Source organism: Talpa occidentalis, unplaced genomic scaffold, assembly GCF_014898055.3.
Source record: "Talpa occidentalis isolate TD23 unplaced genomic scaffold, MPIMG_talOcc4v2.1 talOcc4.2, whole genome shotgun sequence".
NCBI classification, from domain to species: domain Eukaryota; kingdom Metazoa; phylum Chordata; class Mammalia; order Eulipotyphla; family Talpidae; genus Talpa; species Talpa occidentalis.
Window position 1 is genome coordinate 19,094,035 of NW_023602073.1, and position 21,233 is coordinate 19,115,267.

Genomic DNA, 21,233 nt, shown 5'->3' on the forward strand with positions numbered 1-21,233 from the left:
GATGATAGACCTGACCTCCAGATGGCAAACCAGACAGAAAACTGAAAATATGCTCAGCAAAATAAGTCAGAAAGAAAAAGAAAAATATTGGATGGTTTCACTTATAGGAGGAATGTAGAGGAACCAAATTAGGGATCAGGAAAAAGAAATAACTATAATAAAGTGAAAATCAAAATCAACAAGCAACCATAGACCAGAGACATTCTGCAGGGGAGGAGAAGGGAGAAGGATCAGGACAGGGGTGGGAAGAGCACAAAGGACTATGGTGATGGTGCACTGGTGAACTGGTGGTGGAAATTTCACAGGAAATCGTACATTGTACAAAAAAGGAAGGATGATGTAATAAATATTTTTTTTTAATTCACAATCTCCTATTCTTAAACTCACAAATTCTGATTAAAGTTAGATTTTTGGATTAAGACAATAGCCTAAAAAAAAAAAAAACAAACTGAAAATAGCACATATACTAGGGTTAAAACAATTCAGCCAAGCCTAGGGTTAGGGTCAGGACCACTGCAGCCATTTCACAGTTGCTAGTGAGAAACCAGCCAAATACTTTTGATAGACTTTTACACAACCTTTCAGTTTTATAAACAAAGATAAAAACTTTAGGGTGATAGAACTCTGAGATTGAAACAGGGCAGAGAGGGCCACAAAAGGGTGGCAAGGCAGGAGGCAGAATGGAAGGAGGGAACGGCCACCACCTGCCCAGGCTCTGAGACCAGAGAGCTGCCAAAAAGCCCCAAAAGGCCAAAAATCAAAACCAAGAGCTACAGCCTAACAAAGGACAGTGCCCAGTAAGAGGATGGGTCTCTGTGTGTCTCACCCACATACACAATTGCAAGAGACCTCAGGCTCCAGACCAACAACCATGGGGTTATTTTACAAACAAGGGAAACAAAGAACTCACTGTATCCACAAGTGGCGGCTTTTCAAGCAGATCACCACCGGTCACCAGGAGGGCTGTACAGCACTGGCCAGTAGTGATGGTCACTCCTAGTCCTTCAGAGGTTAGGTATCAGAGACCCCCAGTGTTCACAGCTCTTTGTGAGTGGTTGGGTTATACCAACAACAAACAACTCTTGGAGACGCCAGGCCCAGGGGCTCTGGGGCTCCTCTCAGAAGATGTCAGAGACAGGGCCGAGGCCCAGCCCATGACAGTCCTTTGGCTGCTCTTCCCTCCTTGGAGGGCGGCTGCAGATGCCTCTTTTTCTCTTTCTTGGAAGGCCAGGAATGGAGTCTTCCCCTTCTTTCTTCTTCCTTTCAGGGGCTGGCATCGGCTCACCTCATCTCTTCTTCTTCAGGGGCCCTTCTCAGCTCCCTCTGACCAGGACTAATATCCTCTTTCACCCACAAGTCTGACTGGACCATTCAGCACCAATCAGCTCATGGCCCGCACCTAACTGGTCCATTACAAAATGGCAGTTACTGAGCTTTGAGGAGCCACTGCCACAACTGACAATAAAAAGGCAGTTACTGGGCTCCGGTAACAAGATCACATTTGAAAAATGCTACAGAACCATATTGAACTTGTTGAATTTGGTTTCTAAAGTGATTTTTTTTTTCTTTCATTTTAGCATGTTGCTCAGAGACTTTTTTTTTTTTTTTTAAATTTATTGCCAGGTATTTCTTCCCAAGAAATATAACCATCCTATTGCATTGAAAAGTTTCCTTTAAGAAGGATACCTTTTTAAGATAAACACATGCAATTTGCAGCAACATGGATGGAGCTGGAAGGGATCATGCTCAGCGAAATAAGCCAGAAAGAAAAAGAAAAATACCGGATGGTCTCACTCATAGCAGGAATCTAGAAAACTTAAATAAGGGACCAAGAAAATGAATAACTATAAGAAAGTGAAAATCAAAATCAACAAAAAACTATGAACCAGAGACACTCTATGGGGGGTAGGGGGCGGGAGGGGAGGGATTGGGGTCAAAATAAGGGGGTTGTAATTGTATGGGGAATATAAAAATAAAAATTTATTATAAAAAAATTAAAAAATAAAAAATAAAAAAAAATTTAAAAAAAGGATACCTTTTTAGTGGCAGCATTCTGTGGCTCCCAAGAGCAGAGAAGCACCTAGTTGCTCAGCCACAACAAAGGCTTTGTGACTTCATGAGATCTTTAGGAGTCCTTTATGACTTTAAGGTATAATACTCAGGGTGTTAGTAGTAACAGAGTGTGGAATTTGTCACTTTTGGGAGTAATGAGTATTCCAAAACTCTCTATGCTAGTATACATTAATCATCACAACACACAATGCTGTCAACATGTTTCCCAAATTCTGAGTTCAAGTGTGAATATATGATCCTGTTATGGATATAGACAGAAACTGGGCCATGTGGCTAACTGGCTTGAGTGTCACCTATACCTTGCCCAATGCTGTCCCTGTAACAAGAACACTAGTCGTGAGCATGACCAGCTGAATGAGTTCAAGGTCTTGGAGGAGGTAGGTTACTTGTGGAGACAGGGAACTGTATAATTGTTATGCTTATGTCTCTACGCAGACACAGAAGATATTTACTAGCTCCATGGTCTGTGACGGGAAAACCTACATTTATATGAATATTTCTATGATCAGGTACTGACAAAGCTCTCTCCATGGAAATATACACTGTTCAGCCCATTAAGCATCTCTGAAAACTAGGACCCATACCCCAAAACAAATTGATACTGAAAACTGAACTTCAGTGGGCGCTAAAGGCTAGAGTGACAGATTCAGCTACTCTGGGATGTCTATTTATTGTTCATAACTCAGAATTGTGTGACAGTTATTTTATAATGAGACAGATATTTGTAAAATTCAAGCTTATGGAGTTTTGAAATAATATGTACTTTATTTACTCTCTAAATTTCCTCCTGGTAAATCTGAGTAAGCTTCCATAAAATGTGAGGTTTCCTGATAGAAGGATCCATTACTCATATATTTTACTATGTCACTCACATAAATTATATGTGGCATTTTCCAAATGTAAAATCAAACCACTGGCCATCGATGCCTGAAACAATTAAGTTCAAAAATAGTATAAAGAAATACGATACATTTCACCCCCTTGAAACTTTGGCTGTATTACTGCCAGTGAAATGTGCAGAATATAATTCGGAACTTGGATCATGTATTATTCAGAATGATAATGTCCTTTTGGAAAAATAAGTGGGTGATAACAAACTTAACCAACTCCCCACCTCACATCAGTGTTTCTCTGGCAACGTGCAGAAGCATTGCCTGCAGTGATGCAACTCAAGAGCTACTAAGGTCACTGGCAGTGTGTCACATCCTTCCCCATGGATCCCCACACCCAGCCTTCTGGAAAAGGAACACTACATATCACGGCCACCACCATGGTGAGGACACATTTGGACTAATGGCATCAATAATACGGATACTGGCAAAATTTCTTGGAGTTTAAAGTTTCCCATCTACTTCTGTGAAAAAGTTTAGATGCAGTCAGTTCACTGACTTTATAAAGAGCCCTGGTCAAGGATATAGCAATAGCTAGAACAGGCTAACATATTAAAATTCCTTACAGTATTTGAGTTGTTCATTTTCTTATTCTGGCTATACCATCATGACAGATACTTAAAAGTCTATTTGCAAGTAGAATGGAGTAATGTTCCAAAATAGGTTATAAATAAAATTTATGAAGCATTATAAAATAATGAAACAGTGTTAATGTTCTAGGAACAGGGTTTCAGAATCTCCAGAGGTTGGCATGAATTCATGACCTTAGAGTTTGAACTCTTTGTTTCCTAAGCGGACAGGGTAAGGAAATTTCCTATAGAACTGTCAGGGGAAACTGATGAGACATGAAGGACACACAGATCCTACAGGCACTGACAATCAAAGCCCTTCCAAGTGCCTTCCTCACACAGTCATCTGGAGCCATAGTCCTTCCAAAGCACCCTCTTCATTGCTTCCTTCATATCCTTATTCCTCAGAGTGTATATGAGGGGGTTCATCATGGGGGTAATGATGCCATAAAAGAGAGTCGTGAACTTGCCCTGATCACGAGAGTAGTTGTTGCTGGGCTGCAGATAAGCATAGATGGCTGTGCCATAGAACAGGGAGACCACCAGGAAGTGGGATCCACATGTCCCAAATGCTTTTCTCTGCCCAGACACTGACTTTATTCGCAAGATAGCCCTGACTATCCGACCATAAGAGAACATGATTAACGAAACAGGAATGAGAAGAATGACGACACTGACAAAGAACATCTCAGACTGAGTCTTAGTGATGTCAACACAGGCAAGCTTGAGCAAAGCAGGGATCTCACAAAGGAAGTGGTCTAATTTATTTCTCCCACAAAGTGGTAGGAGGAAGGTGAGCACTGTCTGCAATAACGAGTTGGAAAAACCAAAGGTCCATGAAGCAGAAGACATCAGGAAACAGAGACGTGGGTGCATGATCACAGTGTAGTGGAGGGGCCTGCAAACAGCTGCATAGCGGTCAAATGCCATGACGCCCAAGAGGATGCATTCTGTGCACCCCAGGCCCAGAAAGATGTAGAGCTGAGCTACACACCCACCATAGGAGATAGATTTGTCTGCTCCACTGAGGTTCACCAGGAACTGTGGGACGACACTGGTAGTGTAGCACAGGTCCAGAAAGCTCAGGTTGGAAAGGAAAAAGTACATGGGGGTGTGAAGATTGGGGTCCAGGTGAGATAATGCAATGATGGTTGTGTTTCCCAGCAAAGTGAAGCAATAGAAGATCAAAAGAATCACAAAGAGGACTAACTCCAGTTGCGGCCTGTCAGAGAAACCCAGTAAGATGAACCCAGTGAAAGAACTTCCATTTTTCTCTTCCATGCTGTGTTAGTACAAGTTTCCTGTGAAGACAAAGCATTCAGCAAATTTTAAAAGATATCTAAAAAGATGCAACTGGGGTTTCGTATGCAACTATTTGAATACATGAAATTCATTATATTTGAGATATTTTACATCAGTTTTGTTTCATAAAATCAAAAAAAGTATGACATTTAATGATAAAAAATTAATAATGGACAATGCGTTTCCATCAATCATGGATATGAAAACTGTTTCAGAGTGAGACACATATGATAGAAAATGGAAATGATGGTAAAGCAAAGGATAGGATTAGAAAAAATAAGAAAGATGCTGACAGAGGCAGAGGTACTTTTAAATATGTATCCACAACTCTATACAACTATATTCACACATATCACACATGATATAAAATAATGCATAATAATCTTGAAATTCAGTCAAAATGAGGACTGTGTGACCCAGACTATACTTACTCAAAGGACTAAACTACACTCAAACTCCACTAACAGTGCTGCCTGCGCACAAGGAGGCGGTTTACTCTCCACTCCACCTACAGTCTTAATGTGTGAACACTGTCATGGTTCTTTTGAATGGTACTAAGTAAATGAATGCTCAATCAGAAAGAACCTAAAAATGGGCCTCCCCGGTGGCGCAGCAGTTGAGTGTTCGGCTGCAAAGCTGCCCGCAGCCTCTGCAGCACCAGTTAGATCCCCAGCTGCTGGGCGAGGGTCCCACGTGGCGTGCAGACCTCTCCTGCCGCCTGCTGCTCCCTTCAACAGTGTATTTCGTTAGTCTGCCTATTCTGTTTCCTGCTCTGGCTCTGGTGAATTCTCTCACCCTCCCATGCTTCTGACTGTACCCAGTGCTTGCATAAATAAATAAATCTTAAAAAAAAAATAAGAATGAAAGAGCCTAAAAATGCCAACATCCTTTCCATTATTTAACTCTTGCCCCAGAGATGTCCAAAATTAACATACCACGTTAAGAAGAACACCACAAATTCATTTGGCGTGCACAGTCATTTGGAATCAGAACTCTAAAAGCCAGTGGCCAACTCCTTCCCTTTCTGTTCTCTTGATTTCAATAGGGTGCAGGAAACTCCTGAAGAGATGTGCTTATACCCTGCCAACATTTTAATCAGGATAAACTTTTTTTTTAAAGTCATCCAATTGTGTAACCTAGGTATTAAGTGTAACATTTTAATTTTTTTTCTTAATTTTTTTTTTAAAGATTTATTTAGTTATACAAGAACTGGGGCACAGGTCAGAGGCACCGGAGGGTGAGAGAATTTACCAGAGAGAGCGGGGAGCAGAACAGGCAGACTGACCCAAGACACTGCTGAGGGGAGTAGCAGGGGAGCCAGGAGAGGTCTGCCATGCCATGTAGGTTTCTCCCTGGCCAGCCGGGAATCAAACGCACGCTGCAGAGGCTGTGGACAACTTCACAGTGCAGCACTCAACCCGCTGCACCACTGGGGAGGCCCTTCCTAAGATTTATTTATTTATGTATACAAGAACTGGGGTACAGGCCAGAGTGGGGGGTTGAGAGGATTCACCAGAGACAGCGTGGGGAACAGAACAGGCAGATCCACTGAAATACACTACCGAGGGGAGCAGTGGACGAGACAGGAGAGGTTTACTGTGCCCTGTGGGTCACCTCCCTGGCCAGGGATGGAACTCATGCTACAGTGGCTGTGGATTGCTTCATAGTGCTGCATCTTAAACACTTGCGCCACCAGGGAGTCCCCTTAAGTGTAACATTTTAAATCACTACGTGTCCCTATATCAGCGCCAAGCCCCTGCAATAAATAATTAGATTACTGCACAGACATAGAAAGAGACACAGGTCAAAGTAAGAATAGGCCAAAGAGATGTCATGTAACACTGAAAGAAATACAAGGAAAGGATATTTCATTATTATAAATATTTAAGAAATTCATCCACATTATTCAATTTCATAAACACACCATTCTGGGGGCCTCCCTGGTGGCACAGGGGTTAAAGACACAGTGCTATCAAGCTATCACCAGCCACTGTAGCATGAGTTCAATTCTAGGCTGCCAGGGAGCTGACCCACATGGCGCAGCAGACCTCTCCTGTTTCCCCACTGCTCCCCTCAGCAATGTATTTCAGTCAGTCTGCCTGTTCTGCTCCCCACTCTGTCTCTGGTGAATCCTCTCACTCCCCACACCTCTGGCATGCACCCCAGTTCTTGCATGCATAAATAAATAAATCTTTAAAACACACACATACACACACACAATTCTGGAGGCCAACTTGAGGTGTTAGCTATATAGTGTTGCTAGCTCTAGAGGTAGTAGATGACTCTTTTTATCCAGCTATTTACTATTGTATATGTGCTCCACACACCCACAGAGTGACATCAGCAAATGAATAATTTAGTTCTACCATATTCAGATGGTTAGGATTTCAGTAATATTGTAATTCTTCTAAGAATTTATAAATCTGAATCAGATCTGGGTATCAATCCATTCATGTATAAAACAAAGTGACACAATATTGGCCAAAGTAAATGTTAATAAAACTTGAATGAGAGAAAATGAAGGTGAAATGAACAAAGAAGTTGTGATAAAGATGCTGGGGAGTATTTCTTTATCACTATGTAATTGTCTTCCTTCTCACAGAGGTTAATTGTAAGAAAAATAACAAAAACTGAAGTCTTTGGAAATATAAAAGCATATATAATAAAAATATAATATTTTACATAGGAAAAAGATTGCTAAACTAATCTAACTTTATACTTAATCTCAAAACAATAGTATGGGGGCCTCCCTGGTGGCGCAGCGGTTGAGCGCTGGGTTGTGAAGCTGCCCTCAGCCTCTGCAGCGCCGGTTCAATCCCCAGCTGCTCCCCGGCCACCGGAGGAGGGTCCCACATGGCGCGCAGACCTCTCCTGCCGCCTGCTGCTCCCCTCAGCAGTGTACTTCGGTCCTTCTGCCTGCTCTGCTCCCTGCTCTGGCTCTGGCTCTGGTGAATTCTCTCACCCTTCCGTGCTTCTGACTGTACCCAGTGCTTGTATAAATAAATAAATCTTTAAAAAAAAAAAAAAAAACAATAGTATGGAAGAGTAGTAGAGCCCACATACCTGGGCTCTACTATTTATTTAATTTAAAACTTTTTTCGCATTTATGTTTAAGTGTCCAAAACTTGATATGCTATTACAGTTAAAATATTAATACTGACTTTGCATTTTTGGATGATAAGTTCTGTGGACTTCTAGTAAGTCCTGGACCTGGGACATGATGGTGATGAGGGAAATCAGACATGGGGGACTGTCATGTCCAGCATGCAGTAAATCTTTATTGTCTTAGTGCTCATTAAATACTACTTTAAGTACAGCAGGTGTAACATCAAGGCATACCATACAATGACAATACATATGAATGATTAGTCTACTTTCTTACTATTATCTATCCACTTCAGACAGTAAGGTACCAGGTGGTTAGTTCTCACGCACATAATCTTAGCACCCCCTAGCTAGAACTTGGGAAGTTTGCTCATTATTTTTGTTACTCTAAGACTGTGGAGATGTAGAGGCCTGACTCCATACAGATCACATTCCGGGCACTCAACACCAGGTCCTGTCAGTCAGAGGTTTTCCTCTAAGGCGCATGTGTTTTCACATGCCTTAGGCACTCAGATCAAGGCCCTTCTGCTCATTGCGTGGGGACTCTCCCAACAATGTTCTAAAATTTACATGCATTATCTGAACTAACATCACAAAAAAGAATTTTGAAATGTATTACCTACTCCTTTTCAAAGATGAAGAAACCGATTAAAGTGATTATACAGCTAGCCCATATCATTATACTCCTGAGGACATAACACAAACTCAGGACACGTTAATGTCAAAGTACATGCTTTTAACCAACATATTGTTTTATTGTCAGTACAGGAATATTTAAAATTAATCATCACAAATGGAAAAAAAAAGCACTTCTTTCTTTTCTTTTAATGATGTGAACTGTGGTATCCACCAAAAATTATGTGCAAAAACTTCATAACAGAATTATAAATGTACAAAAGACAGTCTATAAATTTGTAACAATAGGGCCTCCCCGGTGGCGCAGCAGGTTGAGCGCAGCGCTGTGAGGCTGTCTATAGCCTCTGCAGTGCGGGTTCAATTCCCAGCTGGCCAGGGAGATACCCACATGGCATGGCAGACCCCTCCTGTCTCGCCCACTGCTCCCCTCAGCAGTGCTTTTGGTCTGTCTGCCTGTTCTGTTCCCCGCTCTGTCTCTGGTGAATCCTCTCACCCTCCTGTGCCTCTCGCCTGTAACCCAGCTCTTATATAAATAAATAAATCTTTTTAAAAAATTAAAAATAGATTTGTAACAATAGGATATATCCCTTGAGTAACACCTACTCAGAACCAAATAAAAACAAAGTAGTTCAGCTCATACACACACAAATATTGATACACTCTTCTGAAATCACCAAATACTTTGATGTACCTAACAAACAAAATCATTCACAAAAGTGAAGGAGGGGAAAAAATTACATGCTTATTCATCCAAGGAAAACACCAAGTTAATAACACACTGCTACAACAAAAGAATGTTATATTTTAACATCATCATATCAACAAGGACCAAGGAGGCAGGTGATAAAATATAAAACACTTAGGAGGTGAAGTTGTATAAATATTTGCTGACTTACAGGAGATGGACATTAAAAATAATGCTGAATGTCTATCTGAGAAGTATGAAATATATATGATTTTAGGTTGAAAAACAAAATATCAGGCAATAAGACACCAGCTTGTCAGAAGAAGAATGTGATTGTGACAACAATGTAAGATGTTACCTCAATTTTTAAAAAAAGATTAAAAAATTAAAAACCAAAGGAATTCCTTGCAAACAAGCAAAAAAACATGTAGTCCTGTACCCCGGTTCTTGTATAAATAAATCTTTTTTTAAAAAAAAGTAATTGAATAGTTAAAATGTTAAAAACTGTACCTAAAACTAAACATGACATTCTTGTAACATTCATCCTCAAAGAAGAATATTTGGGAAATGACATCTAAAAGAATAAATTTCTACACTAATAAAGAGAACTGACATCAAATAAAAGAACTTTCATAAAAGAAAATGCTTACTACTCACACGTCAGAGGCAGTAATTTGAAACTAATTGTACAATAATGACCCATAATATACCTCTAACATTTGACTAGAAGAACAAATATTTCAATATAAACAAGATTTTTCAGACAAGACTTCTTAAAATAATGTCTATATTTAAGATATTACAAAATATACTTAATTTTCTGATATATTTAATATACAGATAGCTCTGTCGGGTTCCTGAATGAATCCAGAAAAAATGGAGAAATATCTAAAGCCTCAACAGTGTAACAGAATTGTCATTACTTTAATAATGCTTATCTTACAGATCTATGTTAGGCCATCCCTGAGAACAAGGACAGTGATTTTCAACAAGTTATTTGCAAGAAGAGAATGAAAAAGGAATTTCAATGCATGTTGTTACTGAGGAGATCCTCACAGGCAAGGCCATTAGAGAAGAAAAGTAAGCAGACAGTTGTGTGCTCTCTACCAGAACCAGAACACAGCATGGCCAGGAGCAGACTGTTCAACAGAGCTGTCAGCGAGAGTAGAAACAATCTTCACCACTAAAGCAGTAAGTATTCACACATTGCTCTCTGAACATTTACAGTGTGGCCATCACGCAGCTGAATTTTATATTCCGATTTTAATTCACATAAACTTAAGGAGCTGCATGAGGCCGTCCACACTGTACTGGGCAGCATGGCGGTGGAGCGAGGATGGCAGCAGATTCAGACCCAGCTGAGGCAGAGGCGGCCTTCTGTGTATCCCAGGAGGCCTCATTGGCTGTGGCTTCCCAGCAGCTTCCAGACATCTATCACTGAGACTTTGCACCCAGCACCAATACTCAGAACAGTAGGGTTGGATGGGTGAAACGGGGAGCAAAGATCTGAGAGGGGAGCCAAGAGCACCCAAACTAAACAGTCTGATCACAAACCTGGGCAAGAATGGGAGGATGTGTGTAATGTACACTCCCACATCACATCCATGCAATCCCATAAAAATGTTATCATTTGCTTTATTCACCAATCAATTATAACTTACATCATATTTAATCTTCCTACTTTATTCCTCATCAAATTAGTACTTTCACTCAGTGGAAGCTGCATCACATCTCATTAGGAATAAATTAAAAACAAAGATGCACTGGCACACTATTCACAAAAAGGAGCTTCCTTGTTGTAACATCAAACCTAGTATTATGAAGAGTTTATTAATATTTCAAGTTTTTTTGTGCCTCCTTAAGGGAAAAATGAACATTTAAAAACTACAGAGAATGACAATTCCAAGACAAGAACAAATATTGACAAAACCACAGAAAGTAAGGAGACAAAGGGAAAGAACAGAAGTATCGATCTATCATCTAGTACTTAGACTTTTTACATTAAGACATATATTGGGGCCTCTCTGGTGGTACAGGGGTTAAAATATCAGCATTCTGAAGCTATCTGCAGCCAGAGAACTAACCCACATGGTGCAGCAGACCTCTCCTATCTCACCCGCTGCTCCCCTCAGCAGTGTATTTAGTCAATCTGCCTGTTCTGTTCCCCACTCTGTCTCTGGTGAATCCTCTCACCCCCCACACCTCTGGTCTGTACCCCAGCTCTTGTATGCATACACTCCACTCAGTTCTTATATCCATAAATAAATAAAAATAAATCCTTAAAAAAAAAAAGACATATACTAGTAGTTAACTCCCTAGAACTCCCAATTACCCTCTCTTCTATTATACCTAAATATGCTGTAATTAATTATCAAATGTGCATACTGAGGTGTAAGAAATGAACTAGAATAGAATGAAATGTCCAGATAAAATTGTTGGTTCCTAAAATGAACAAATAAATTTAGCTGTGCTATTTGGTGAATTTCTGTACATTCTTCCTTTTGCCACCTGACATATATGAAAACAATCTGGGGTTTTGTTTCAAGAACAATTTCTACTGAACATAAATTTGCCTATTCCTAAAGCAACTGAGACCAAGTTCCATTCCATTCACCTTTACTCACCTGCTCTGTGTGCCTAAGCTCATCCCCCTACCTCATTTCCAAGTTACACCTTTTAATGAGTGTGGGGTTTTGCTGCTTGGCTAGCAAATCAGAAGCAGGTTCAGTGCAGTGAGTGAGAGGCTGACGACCAGCTTTGGATTACGCAGAAACATTTCTTTTAGCAAGAAGATGCTTTCTCATGATGACCTCACATATCTTCAAGTGGCAGTAGGATCTGCCTCCCACCTCTGGTGTGAGAGGTAAAGGCAGGCAGTTTCCAGGGCTACTACAATTTCCTGAACCCAATGAACTGGCTAATTGACAGAGTTCCTCCTGGAAAACAGGAAGAAGTACTGTGAAACTCCCTATGACTGAGCTGCGTGGAGACCAGACCTGCTTACCTGGCGGAAGTCTCTGGGGCTGCATCTTCTATACTGTTAATTAGCTGATATCACCGAGCTGTCCAGAGTAACAATCCTCAGGGAAAATGAATATGGAGTAGAATGCCAGACAATTGCCAATCTGTCTCTTCTGTAATTTCACACATTGGACAGAGAACAGTTAACTCCCTAGAACTCCCAATTACTCTCTCTTCTAGAATAATTTAGATGTTAGAAGAAATTTATGAATTTTTCTCACACTTTCAAAATCATCTTTACATTTAATGACATAAACAAATATTCATTACTTTAACTATTAACATGTGACTTGAACACAAGACCTGAAACTGTAAAACTCCTAGACAACAACATAGGGGAAAGCTTCCTGTTATTAATCTTGGTAATGATACACGGGTATGATGGCAAAGACACAGCAACAAAAGCAAAAATTAATAACTGGGACTACATGATTATAAAGCTTCTACAGAGCTAAAGAAACAAACAACAAAATGAAAAGTCAACCAATAAATTGGGAAAAAATATTCACAAACTATCTATCTAAAAAAGTGCTATATCCAAAATACATAAGGAATTCATACAACTCAATAACATAATAACAAACAATCCCATCTTTACTTTTTTTCCAAATTATGCTTATTAAGTTAACGACCCCATTTTTTAAAAGGCGAGGGAACTGACATTTTCCAAAGAAGACAAACAAATGGCCAAGAGATACTTGAAAAGGTTCTCTACATCACAATCACAGGGGAAATGTAAATCATAACCACAGTTGGGCCTCATGAACACCTGCTATAATGCTGTCATCAAAAAGACAAAAGAGGGCCTCCCCTGGTGACCCAGCGGTTGAGGGCTGGGCTGCGAAGCTGCCTGTAGCCTCTGCAGCACTGGTTCAATCCCCGGCCGACACGGGAGAGGGTCCCAAATAGTGCGCAGACCTCACCTCCGCGCCCGCCGCTCCCCTCAGCAGTGTATTTCAGTCCACCTGCCTGTTCTGTTTCCTGCTCTGGCTCTGGTGAATTCTCTCACCCTCCCACACTTATGACTGTACCCAGTGCTTGTATAAACAAATAAATAAATCTTTAAATAAAAAAAAAGACAAAAGATAGCAAGAGTTGTGAGAATGGCCCATATTGTGAAGACCAGACAGTAAGTGTTGACAAGCATGTGAAGAAAAGGGACCCCTCCTATACTGCTGGTGGGAATGCAGACTGGTCCAGCCTTTATGGAAAGCAGTATTAGGTGTTTCAGAACAATTAAAATCGATCCATCATTCAAGCCAATAACGCCACTCCTGGACATCTACCCAAAAAATTCAAAAACATTAATTTGAAAGGAAACTTGTAACACAGGTTTATTGCAGTGCTATTTACTATAGCCAAATTATGGAAATCATTTAAGTATCCCAGGAGAGATGACTGGATCAAGAAGGTACGGTATATATACACAATGGAATATTACTCACCACTCAATAAACGATAAACTCATGCCATTTGTGGCAACATACATTGAGCTGGAAGGGATAATGCTAAGTGATATAAGTCAGAGGAGAAGGATAAATAATGGATGGTGTTACCAATATGTGGAATACAGAGTAACTAAACTAAGGGTGAGATAAAGACAAGCTTAAAAATGAAACACTGGAAGCTGATTACAGAACTGAAGTAACCAGAGTGGGAAGAGGTGGGAAGAGACAAGAATATAGAGGGAAGGAAGCAGAATGGACTACAGTGGTGGACTATGGGTGATTTGGTTGTGGGTGCATTATGGTAGTATTACCCAATAGGAGTATTCAAATATCATCTCAATTAAAAATTGGGTTTTGAAATAAATAGAATAAAATTAAATCTACTCTTCTATTAAAAAAAAGAATTGTTGGAGATATGGAGTAAAGGGAACTCTTATGTTGTAGGTGGAAATATAAATTGGAAAACACTATGGAACTTCCTCAAATATATTAAAAAGAGAACCTCTACATTATGCAGCAATCCCATTTCTGGGCAAATATCAAAAGGAAATAAATCAAAGTATCAAAGATATATTCATTTCCACATTCACTGCAACATTATTCACAATAGCCAAGATATGGAAACAATTATATCCATCATTGGAAAAACATAGATGATATAAAAGAAGGAAACCGCCATTTGCAAAAACATGGATAGACCTTGAGGGCATGCTAAAGATGACACAATATTGGTCAACACACACCCTTTAAATTCATTAAAAAAGAACTCCCATTCCCACAGATAAACTAACAAAGTTTTCAAGGGATTCTTGCAAGACTGTTTAACAGTTTCTAAATGCTTGAAGAGGAAATTTAAAAGTACTTGGTAAGTACTTTTTTGACCTGCTAACCAAGAATCAGGGCGGGCTCCTGAGAAAAGCTTTGACAAGGGACAGTACCTGCCACTGACCATGAGGATCATTATGTGTGTCCAGGGTGCATGACAGAGACGAAGCCACAGGAACAACTGAGCAGTTTCACTCTCAAAAGAGGTTAAAACTGCTCCAGAAATAGTTCACTAATCAGAAGAACTTGCAGTTTTGAAAGACCTCATAATTTTCATTCCATTCAGAATGGGGAAATATAAATATGCATACAAATATAAATATAAATATTTCATTCTGAATGGGGAAATACTCAGAATAGGGAAATATAAATCAATAGAATTGATATAAGTCAATAGAATTGATATTTTTAAAGGAGCAAATGTGTCCAGATCCTCAGTTTATCTCAGAGACACCATCCCTGATCTTTTCCTCTACTTCTGCATTGTTGCATGTAATGAGTCTACCTTCCAGCGAACCACATTTCCAAGACATTTCTGGACGAAGCAGGACCCAAAAAAGCAGGTCAGGTTTGAAGCTGTCACAATACGAAAAAGATGGAAGGAAGCTTCCAGTTACATTACAAGCAATAGTCACATCACAAGTCACCACGTGAGGCTTAAACATACATAACCATGAAGATGCATCCCTGAAATTTATATAGTTGTATATATCAATGATAATAAAAATTTTAAAATTAAAAAAAAGTCACCTGCACAGGAGAGAGTTGACAAGGATGAGTAACCTATTCCTCCTCCCCCGTGAGCTTGGTCAGAACAGAACTTGGCAAGCGTAACTGCTGAAATATGTGAACTAGGCCAGAGAACCTTACAAGGGCTGCTACATACTGATTACTGATCGAGCAGTGTTTTGAGCAGGATCTGTTTAGGCATAGCAAATCTGAAGTATAATATATAGACTACAGGATACAGGCAATACTGCTAAAGAATAAAAAAGGTAAGTTAAAAAGATAGTGACCACATATAAACTGAAAAATCCCAAGCATCTAAGTACTGACTGGTTCCACATAAGTCTTTGCCCCATTTTTTAAAAGATAAGAAATCATTCCAGTGCTGAGAGGGAGAGAGGAACCATGTCTGACCAGTTTGGGGTCAAAGATATTGCATATGTGTGTTTATTATCCTTTGCTAACTGGGAGTAAATCATGTTCTGGTTAAGGTTCTGCCTCAAATTACTTGTATTCAACATCACTGAGACAGAATCTTAACCAGCACATGACTTACTCCCAGTTTTATAGCAGCACTATTTACAATAGCTAAGCTATGGAAGCAACCCAAATGCCCAAAAATAGATGATTGGATCAAGAAGATGTGGTACATATACACAATGGAATATTACTCAGCAATCAAAAAAGATAAACACATGCAGTTTGCTGCAACATGGATGGAGCTAGAAGGGATCATGCTCAGCGAAACAAGTCAGAAAGAAAAAGAAAAATACCGGATGGTCTCACTCATAGCAGGAATTTAGAAAACGTAAATGAGAGACCAGGAAAAGGACTAATCAATACAAAGTAAAAATCAAAATCAACAAGCAACTATAAACCAGAGACACACTGCGGGGGTGGGGAGGAGGGGTGGGAGAAGGAAGGACTAGAGTCAAAATAAGGGGGGTGGTGCAATTGTATGGGGAATATAACCAAAATGAAAATGCATACATTGTGCAAAGATGAAAAATGATGTAAGAATTATATAAAATAAAATATTTAAATAAAAAAAAAAAATTCTGTCTCATATCAGTCTACCACATTTTGAGTCTGTTCACTCAAAAGCTGAGTCAATGGTGTATGCCCATGGGTCCTCAGAGGGCAAAGGGATGGAAGGACCCATGAATTGTTGAGGGCCTAAGGATAGCACAGAAATCTAGATATTGAAAAATTTAGCCAAGCCAGTCCACAGTTGTGGGTGAAAAATCAAAAGGAAACAGGTCAAATATTTTTGGTAGATTTTACACAGCACTCAATCTTTTAAACAAAGAGAGGGGGGAGAATTTCTGGACCCTGTTTAAAACATGTTACAGGGGCCTCCCTGGTGGCTCAAGGGTTAAAACGCAACCTATGAAGCTGTCCGCAGCCACTACAGCACGAGTTCAATTCCCAGCCAGCCAGGGAGTAACCCACATGGCGCAGCAGACTTCTCCTGCTGCTCCCCTCAGCAGTGTATTTCAGTCAGTCTGCCTGTTCTGTTCCCCACTCTGTCTGTAGTGAGTCCTCTCACCTCCCCACCCCCACATCTCTGGCCTGTACCCCAGCTCTTGTACGCATAATTAAATAAATCTTTAAAAAATAAATAAAACATGTTATAGGATAATACTGAACTTATTGGATTTGGTTTGTTTTTTTTTTAAAGATTTGATTTATTTATACAAGCACTGGGTACAGTCAGAAGCACAGGAGGGTGAGAGAATTCACCAGAGCCAGAGAGGGGAACAGAACAGGCAGACTGACGAAATATACTGCTGAGGGGAGCAGCGGGCGTGGCAGGATAGGTCTGTCGCACCATGTGGGACCCTCACTGGCAGCCAGGGATCGAACAGGCACTGCAGAGGCTGCGGGTTGCTTCACAGCTCAGCGCTCAACCACTGCGCCACCAGGGGAGACCCAGGATATGGTTTCTTTAAAAAAAAAAAAAGATGTATTCATGCATACAAGAACTGGGGTACAGGCCAGAGGTGTAGAGGGGTGAGAGGATTCACCAGAGACAGAGTGGTGAACAGAACAGGCAGATCTACTGAGATACACTGCTGAGGGGAACAGTGGGGAGACAGGAGAGGTCTGCTGCACCATGTGGTTTAGCTCCCTGGCCAGGGATCGAACTCGTGCTGCAGTGGCTGAGGATAGCTTGATAGTGCTGAGAATTTAACCCCTTGTGCCACCAGGGAGGTCCAGGGTGTGGTTTCTAAAGAGGTTTTATTTTAATGGGGCTCAGAGCCCTTTATTTTCTGTAATTTATTCCCAAGCACTTATACCCAAATAATATAAACATTCCATTTCCAATAAATTGCTTCCATCTTTTTAGTGGCAGTATTTTTTTGGCTCTGAAGAGCACAGTAGAGCTGTCTTTGCTCAGCCACATGAGGCTCAGTGACTTCATGAGAACTTGAGGTTTTCGGCAACAAAAAAGTTCATTTTATGGGTGTTTTTAATGACAATCCATGGTGTTACTGGATTAAAATAGAGTGGGAAATTTGTCTCCTTTGGGAGTAACAGTATTCCAAAACCTTTTATACTGGTATGCATTAAACATCACTATAATGTCAAAATACGTTATCCCTAGTGCCGATGTTAAGTGTGAACACCGTGATTCTGTGAGGGGTATAGGTAGAAACTGGACCACGTGTATAAGTGGTTCTAGTGTCACCTCCACCTTGCCAAACACTGCTCCTGTGACAAGAACACTTGACGTGATCAGCTGAGTGAGTTCAATACCCAAGAGGATATAGATTACCAATTGTTATGCTTATGTCTTTACTCAAACACACAAGATATTTACCTACCTGTGGTCCATGCTGGGGAAATCTACGTTTATATAAACATTTCTGTGATTGAGTTATTAATTTCAAGCTTTAATGTCCATGGAAATACACTTTTCATGACAATAAACATCTACGAAATCCAGGATCCACACCACAAAATAAACGTATGCTGGAAACCGAGCTTGAATCTAAGAGCTAGAGTTTCATATTCAACTTTTTTGGGATGTTTATGTTTATTGCTCATAATTCAGAACTGTGTCACAGTTATTTTATGAGACAGATATTTGTAAAATTCAAAATTACAGAGATTTTTAAAATATAATCTGTACTTCATTTATTCTTTAAATTTCTTCCTGGAAGGAAAGGAAAATAATACTGACTTGCACTATTGTCATAGAACTGTAAACGATGTATATCAAATGCCCGGAACATGGAGTTGGCTGGTCTTGGATCCGTGGCAATTCTCATGATAATAAATATCAAAGGTCTCGTGGCCTGGTGGGGAGAAATGTCATCCAAAGAAATATCTCAAAGTTTTGTATAACTTTTAATTTTGAATTATATTGTTGGTATTTTGATGAGGGTTGCAATAAATTATATATCATTGTAGGTAGAATAGCCATTTTGACTATATTCTCTCCATCCATGGTAACTTCTTATGTGACAGTGTGACAGTGACAGTGACTCCTTATGTCACTGTCTAAGTTCTTTAATAATGTTTTATAGTTCTCACTCTGAAAGTCCTTTACTTCCTTAGTTAGGTTAAATAAATAAATGAAATTTCCTCGTGGAGAATCTGAGTAAGCTTCCATTCAAAAAAGGGCTTCCTGGATTTAAGGGTTCATATATTTCAAAATATCACTGAATTCAAATTGTATAGGGCCAGATGTGAGATACAAAGGCCCTGACCAATTGATGCCTAAGTCAAAGAATTTAAAAAATAGTATGAAGAAAGCAGTCTAAACATATTTTACCTTTTGAAACTTTGGCTGTATTACTGTTGATGAAGTGTGCAGAATATAATTTAGTTCTTCAATCATGTATTTTCAGACATGATAACGATTTGAAAAAGGCTAACAATTTCTCATAAATGTAAATAATTCATAAACCTGACATGGTGTCTCCCTGGCTACATGCAAAATTATATGTAAGCTCAACCCATGTAACTGCAGCTAAGGGCTGCCATCCCCTGTGAACACAGCCCACACCACCCCAGTAACTGCTGGGCACAGTCCTGAAACAAGTGTCACATTATATGGCTGCCACAATGGTGAGATCAGAGTTGGATTAATCTATGACTGGTTTTATCAGGATTGGTTTTTAGCAAGGTCTTATCAGAGATTCCAGCTGTTTTTTTGTTTTGTTTTGTTTTGTTTTGTTTACAACAGAATCATCACCTAATTCTGTGAAAAATCTCTGATACAGTTCAACCCATGAATCATGATTAAAAAGCAAGATATACCTCTAGCAATTGATAGAAAATGCTAAAATGTTACTACTTACAGTGTTTCTGTGGTTCACATTCACATATTAGCTATATTTTTGAGGTATATACATAAATATCTTCTTGCAAGGACATATGAAATGATACCAAATAGAAGTATAAATAAGAAAAACTTGTGGCGCACTGAAATATGAGTATAATGTAGATGCCCTAGGAACAGGGTATCAGTATACCAGGAGGCTGGAATGACTTCATGACCTTAGAGTTTGAATTCTCACTTTGCTAAGAGGACAGGGTAAGGAAATTGCCTTGAGAACTGTCAGGGGAAACTCTGATATATGAGGGACACACAGATCCTACAGGCACTGACAATCACAGTCCCTCCATTCAAGTCTTCCTTACACAGTCATCTGGAGCCATAGTCCTTCCAAAGCACCCTCTTCACTGCTCCCTTCACATCCTTGTTCCGCAGAGTATATATGAGTGGGTTCATCATGGGGGTTATAACGCCATAAAAGAGAGTTGTGAACTTGCCCTGATCCTGAGAGTAGTTATTGGTGGGCTGCAGATAAGCATACATGGCTGTGCCGTAGAACAGGGAGACCACCAGGAATTGGGATCCACATGTCCCAAATGCTTTTCTCTGCCCAGACACTGACTTTATTCGCAAGATAGCCCTGACTATCCGACCATAAGAGAACATGATTAACGAAACAGGAATGAGAAGAATGACGACACTGACAAAGAACATCTCAGACTGAGTCTTAGTAATGTCAACACAGGCAAGCTTGAGCAAAGCAGGGATCTCACAAAGGAAGTGGTCTAATTCATTTCTCCCACAAAGTGGTAGGAGGAAGGTGAGCACTGTCTGCAATAACGAGTTGGAAAAACCAAAGGTCCATGAAGCAGAAGACATCAGGAAACAGAGACGGGGGTGCATGATCACAGTGTAGTGGAGGGGCCTGCAAACAGCTGCGTAGCGGTCAAATGCCATGACGCCCAAGAGGATGCATTCTGTGCACCCCAGGCCCAGAGAAATGTAGAGCTGAGCTACACACCCACCATAGGAGATAGATTTGTCTGCTCCACTGAGGTTCACCAGGAACTGTGGGACGACACTGGTAGTGTAGCACAGGTCCAGAAAGCTCAGGTTGGAGAGGAAAAAGTACATGGGGGTGTGAAGATTGGGGTCCAGGTGAGATAATGCAATGATGGTTGTGTTTCCCAGCAAAGTGAAGCTATAGAAGATTAAAAGAATCACAAAGAGGACTAACTCCAGTTGCGGCCTGTCAGAGAAACCCAGTAGGATGAACCCAGTGAAAGAACTTCCATTTTTCTCTTCTATCCTTTGGCAGCACATTTCCTACTAAGATAAAGCATTTTACCATTTTTAAGATGATTTCAAAAAAAAATAACAGGTGACTAATATATCATGGTCAACATTATAGTGCCAAGGTTTTATATGCAACTTTTTGAATTAATGACTTAACTCATCTAGATCTATAATATCACAAAAAGTATTATCTTTGGTATTTAATAAAACAAAAATTAAATAATGGACAATGTGTTCACACCAGCCACAGGCATGAAAGATATGTTTCAGATTTTGTTTAGAATATAAATTTCTACATGAATTTATCTGCTTTAGCATAATGGAAATGAGGGGGGAAGTATAGAATAGTGTCAGAAAAAATAAGAGAGC

The 21,233-nt window shown here is 40.0% G+C and overlaps 3 protein-coding genes across 31 annotated transcripts in view; all 3 read right to left on the reverse strand.

Moving 5' to 3' along the window:
- LOC119251815 (olfactory receptor 2B2) overlaps positions 1-21,233 on the reverse strand; it is a 161,321-nt gene that overhangs the window by 107,943 nt on the left and 32,145 nt on the right. For 16 of the 29 annotated variants that reach the window (XM_054698041.1, XM_054698046.1, XM_054698043.1 and 13 more), the window contains one exon: positions 12,265-12,394. The exons of 8 other annotated variants lie outside the window; for them this stretch is intronic. The gene's annotated coding sequence lies outside the window, so the exon portion shown is untranslated. Of the gene's footprint in view, positions 1-910; positions 1,114-2,035; positions 2,075-12,264; positions 12,395-18,108; positions 18,214-18,467; positions 18,583-21,233 lie in introns of those variants that run through there. 5 more of the 29 variants (XM_054698055.1, XM_054698053.1, XM_054698032.1 and 2 more) reach the window with 4 other exon arrangements.
- Positions 3,842-4,830, reverse strand: LOC119251849 (putative olfactory receptor 2B8). The gene has a single exon (XM_037519143.2). It carries the CDS (start codon positions 4,811-4,813, stop codon positions 3,875-3,877), a length of 939 nt encoding a protein of 312 aa, XP_037375040.1. The 5' UTR covers positions 4,814-4,830; the 3' UTR covers positions 3,842-3,874.
- Positions 19,923-20,902, reverse strand: LOC119251813 (putative olfactory receptor 2B8). The gene has a single exon (XM_037519094.2). It carries the CDS (start codon positions 20,889-20,891, stop codon positions 19,938-19,940), a length of 954 nt encoding a protein of 317 aa, XP_037374991.1. The 5' UTR covers positions 20,892-20,902; the 3' UTR covers positions 19,923-19,937.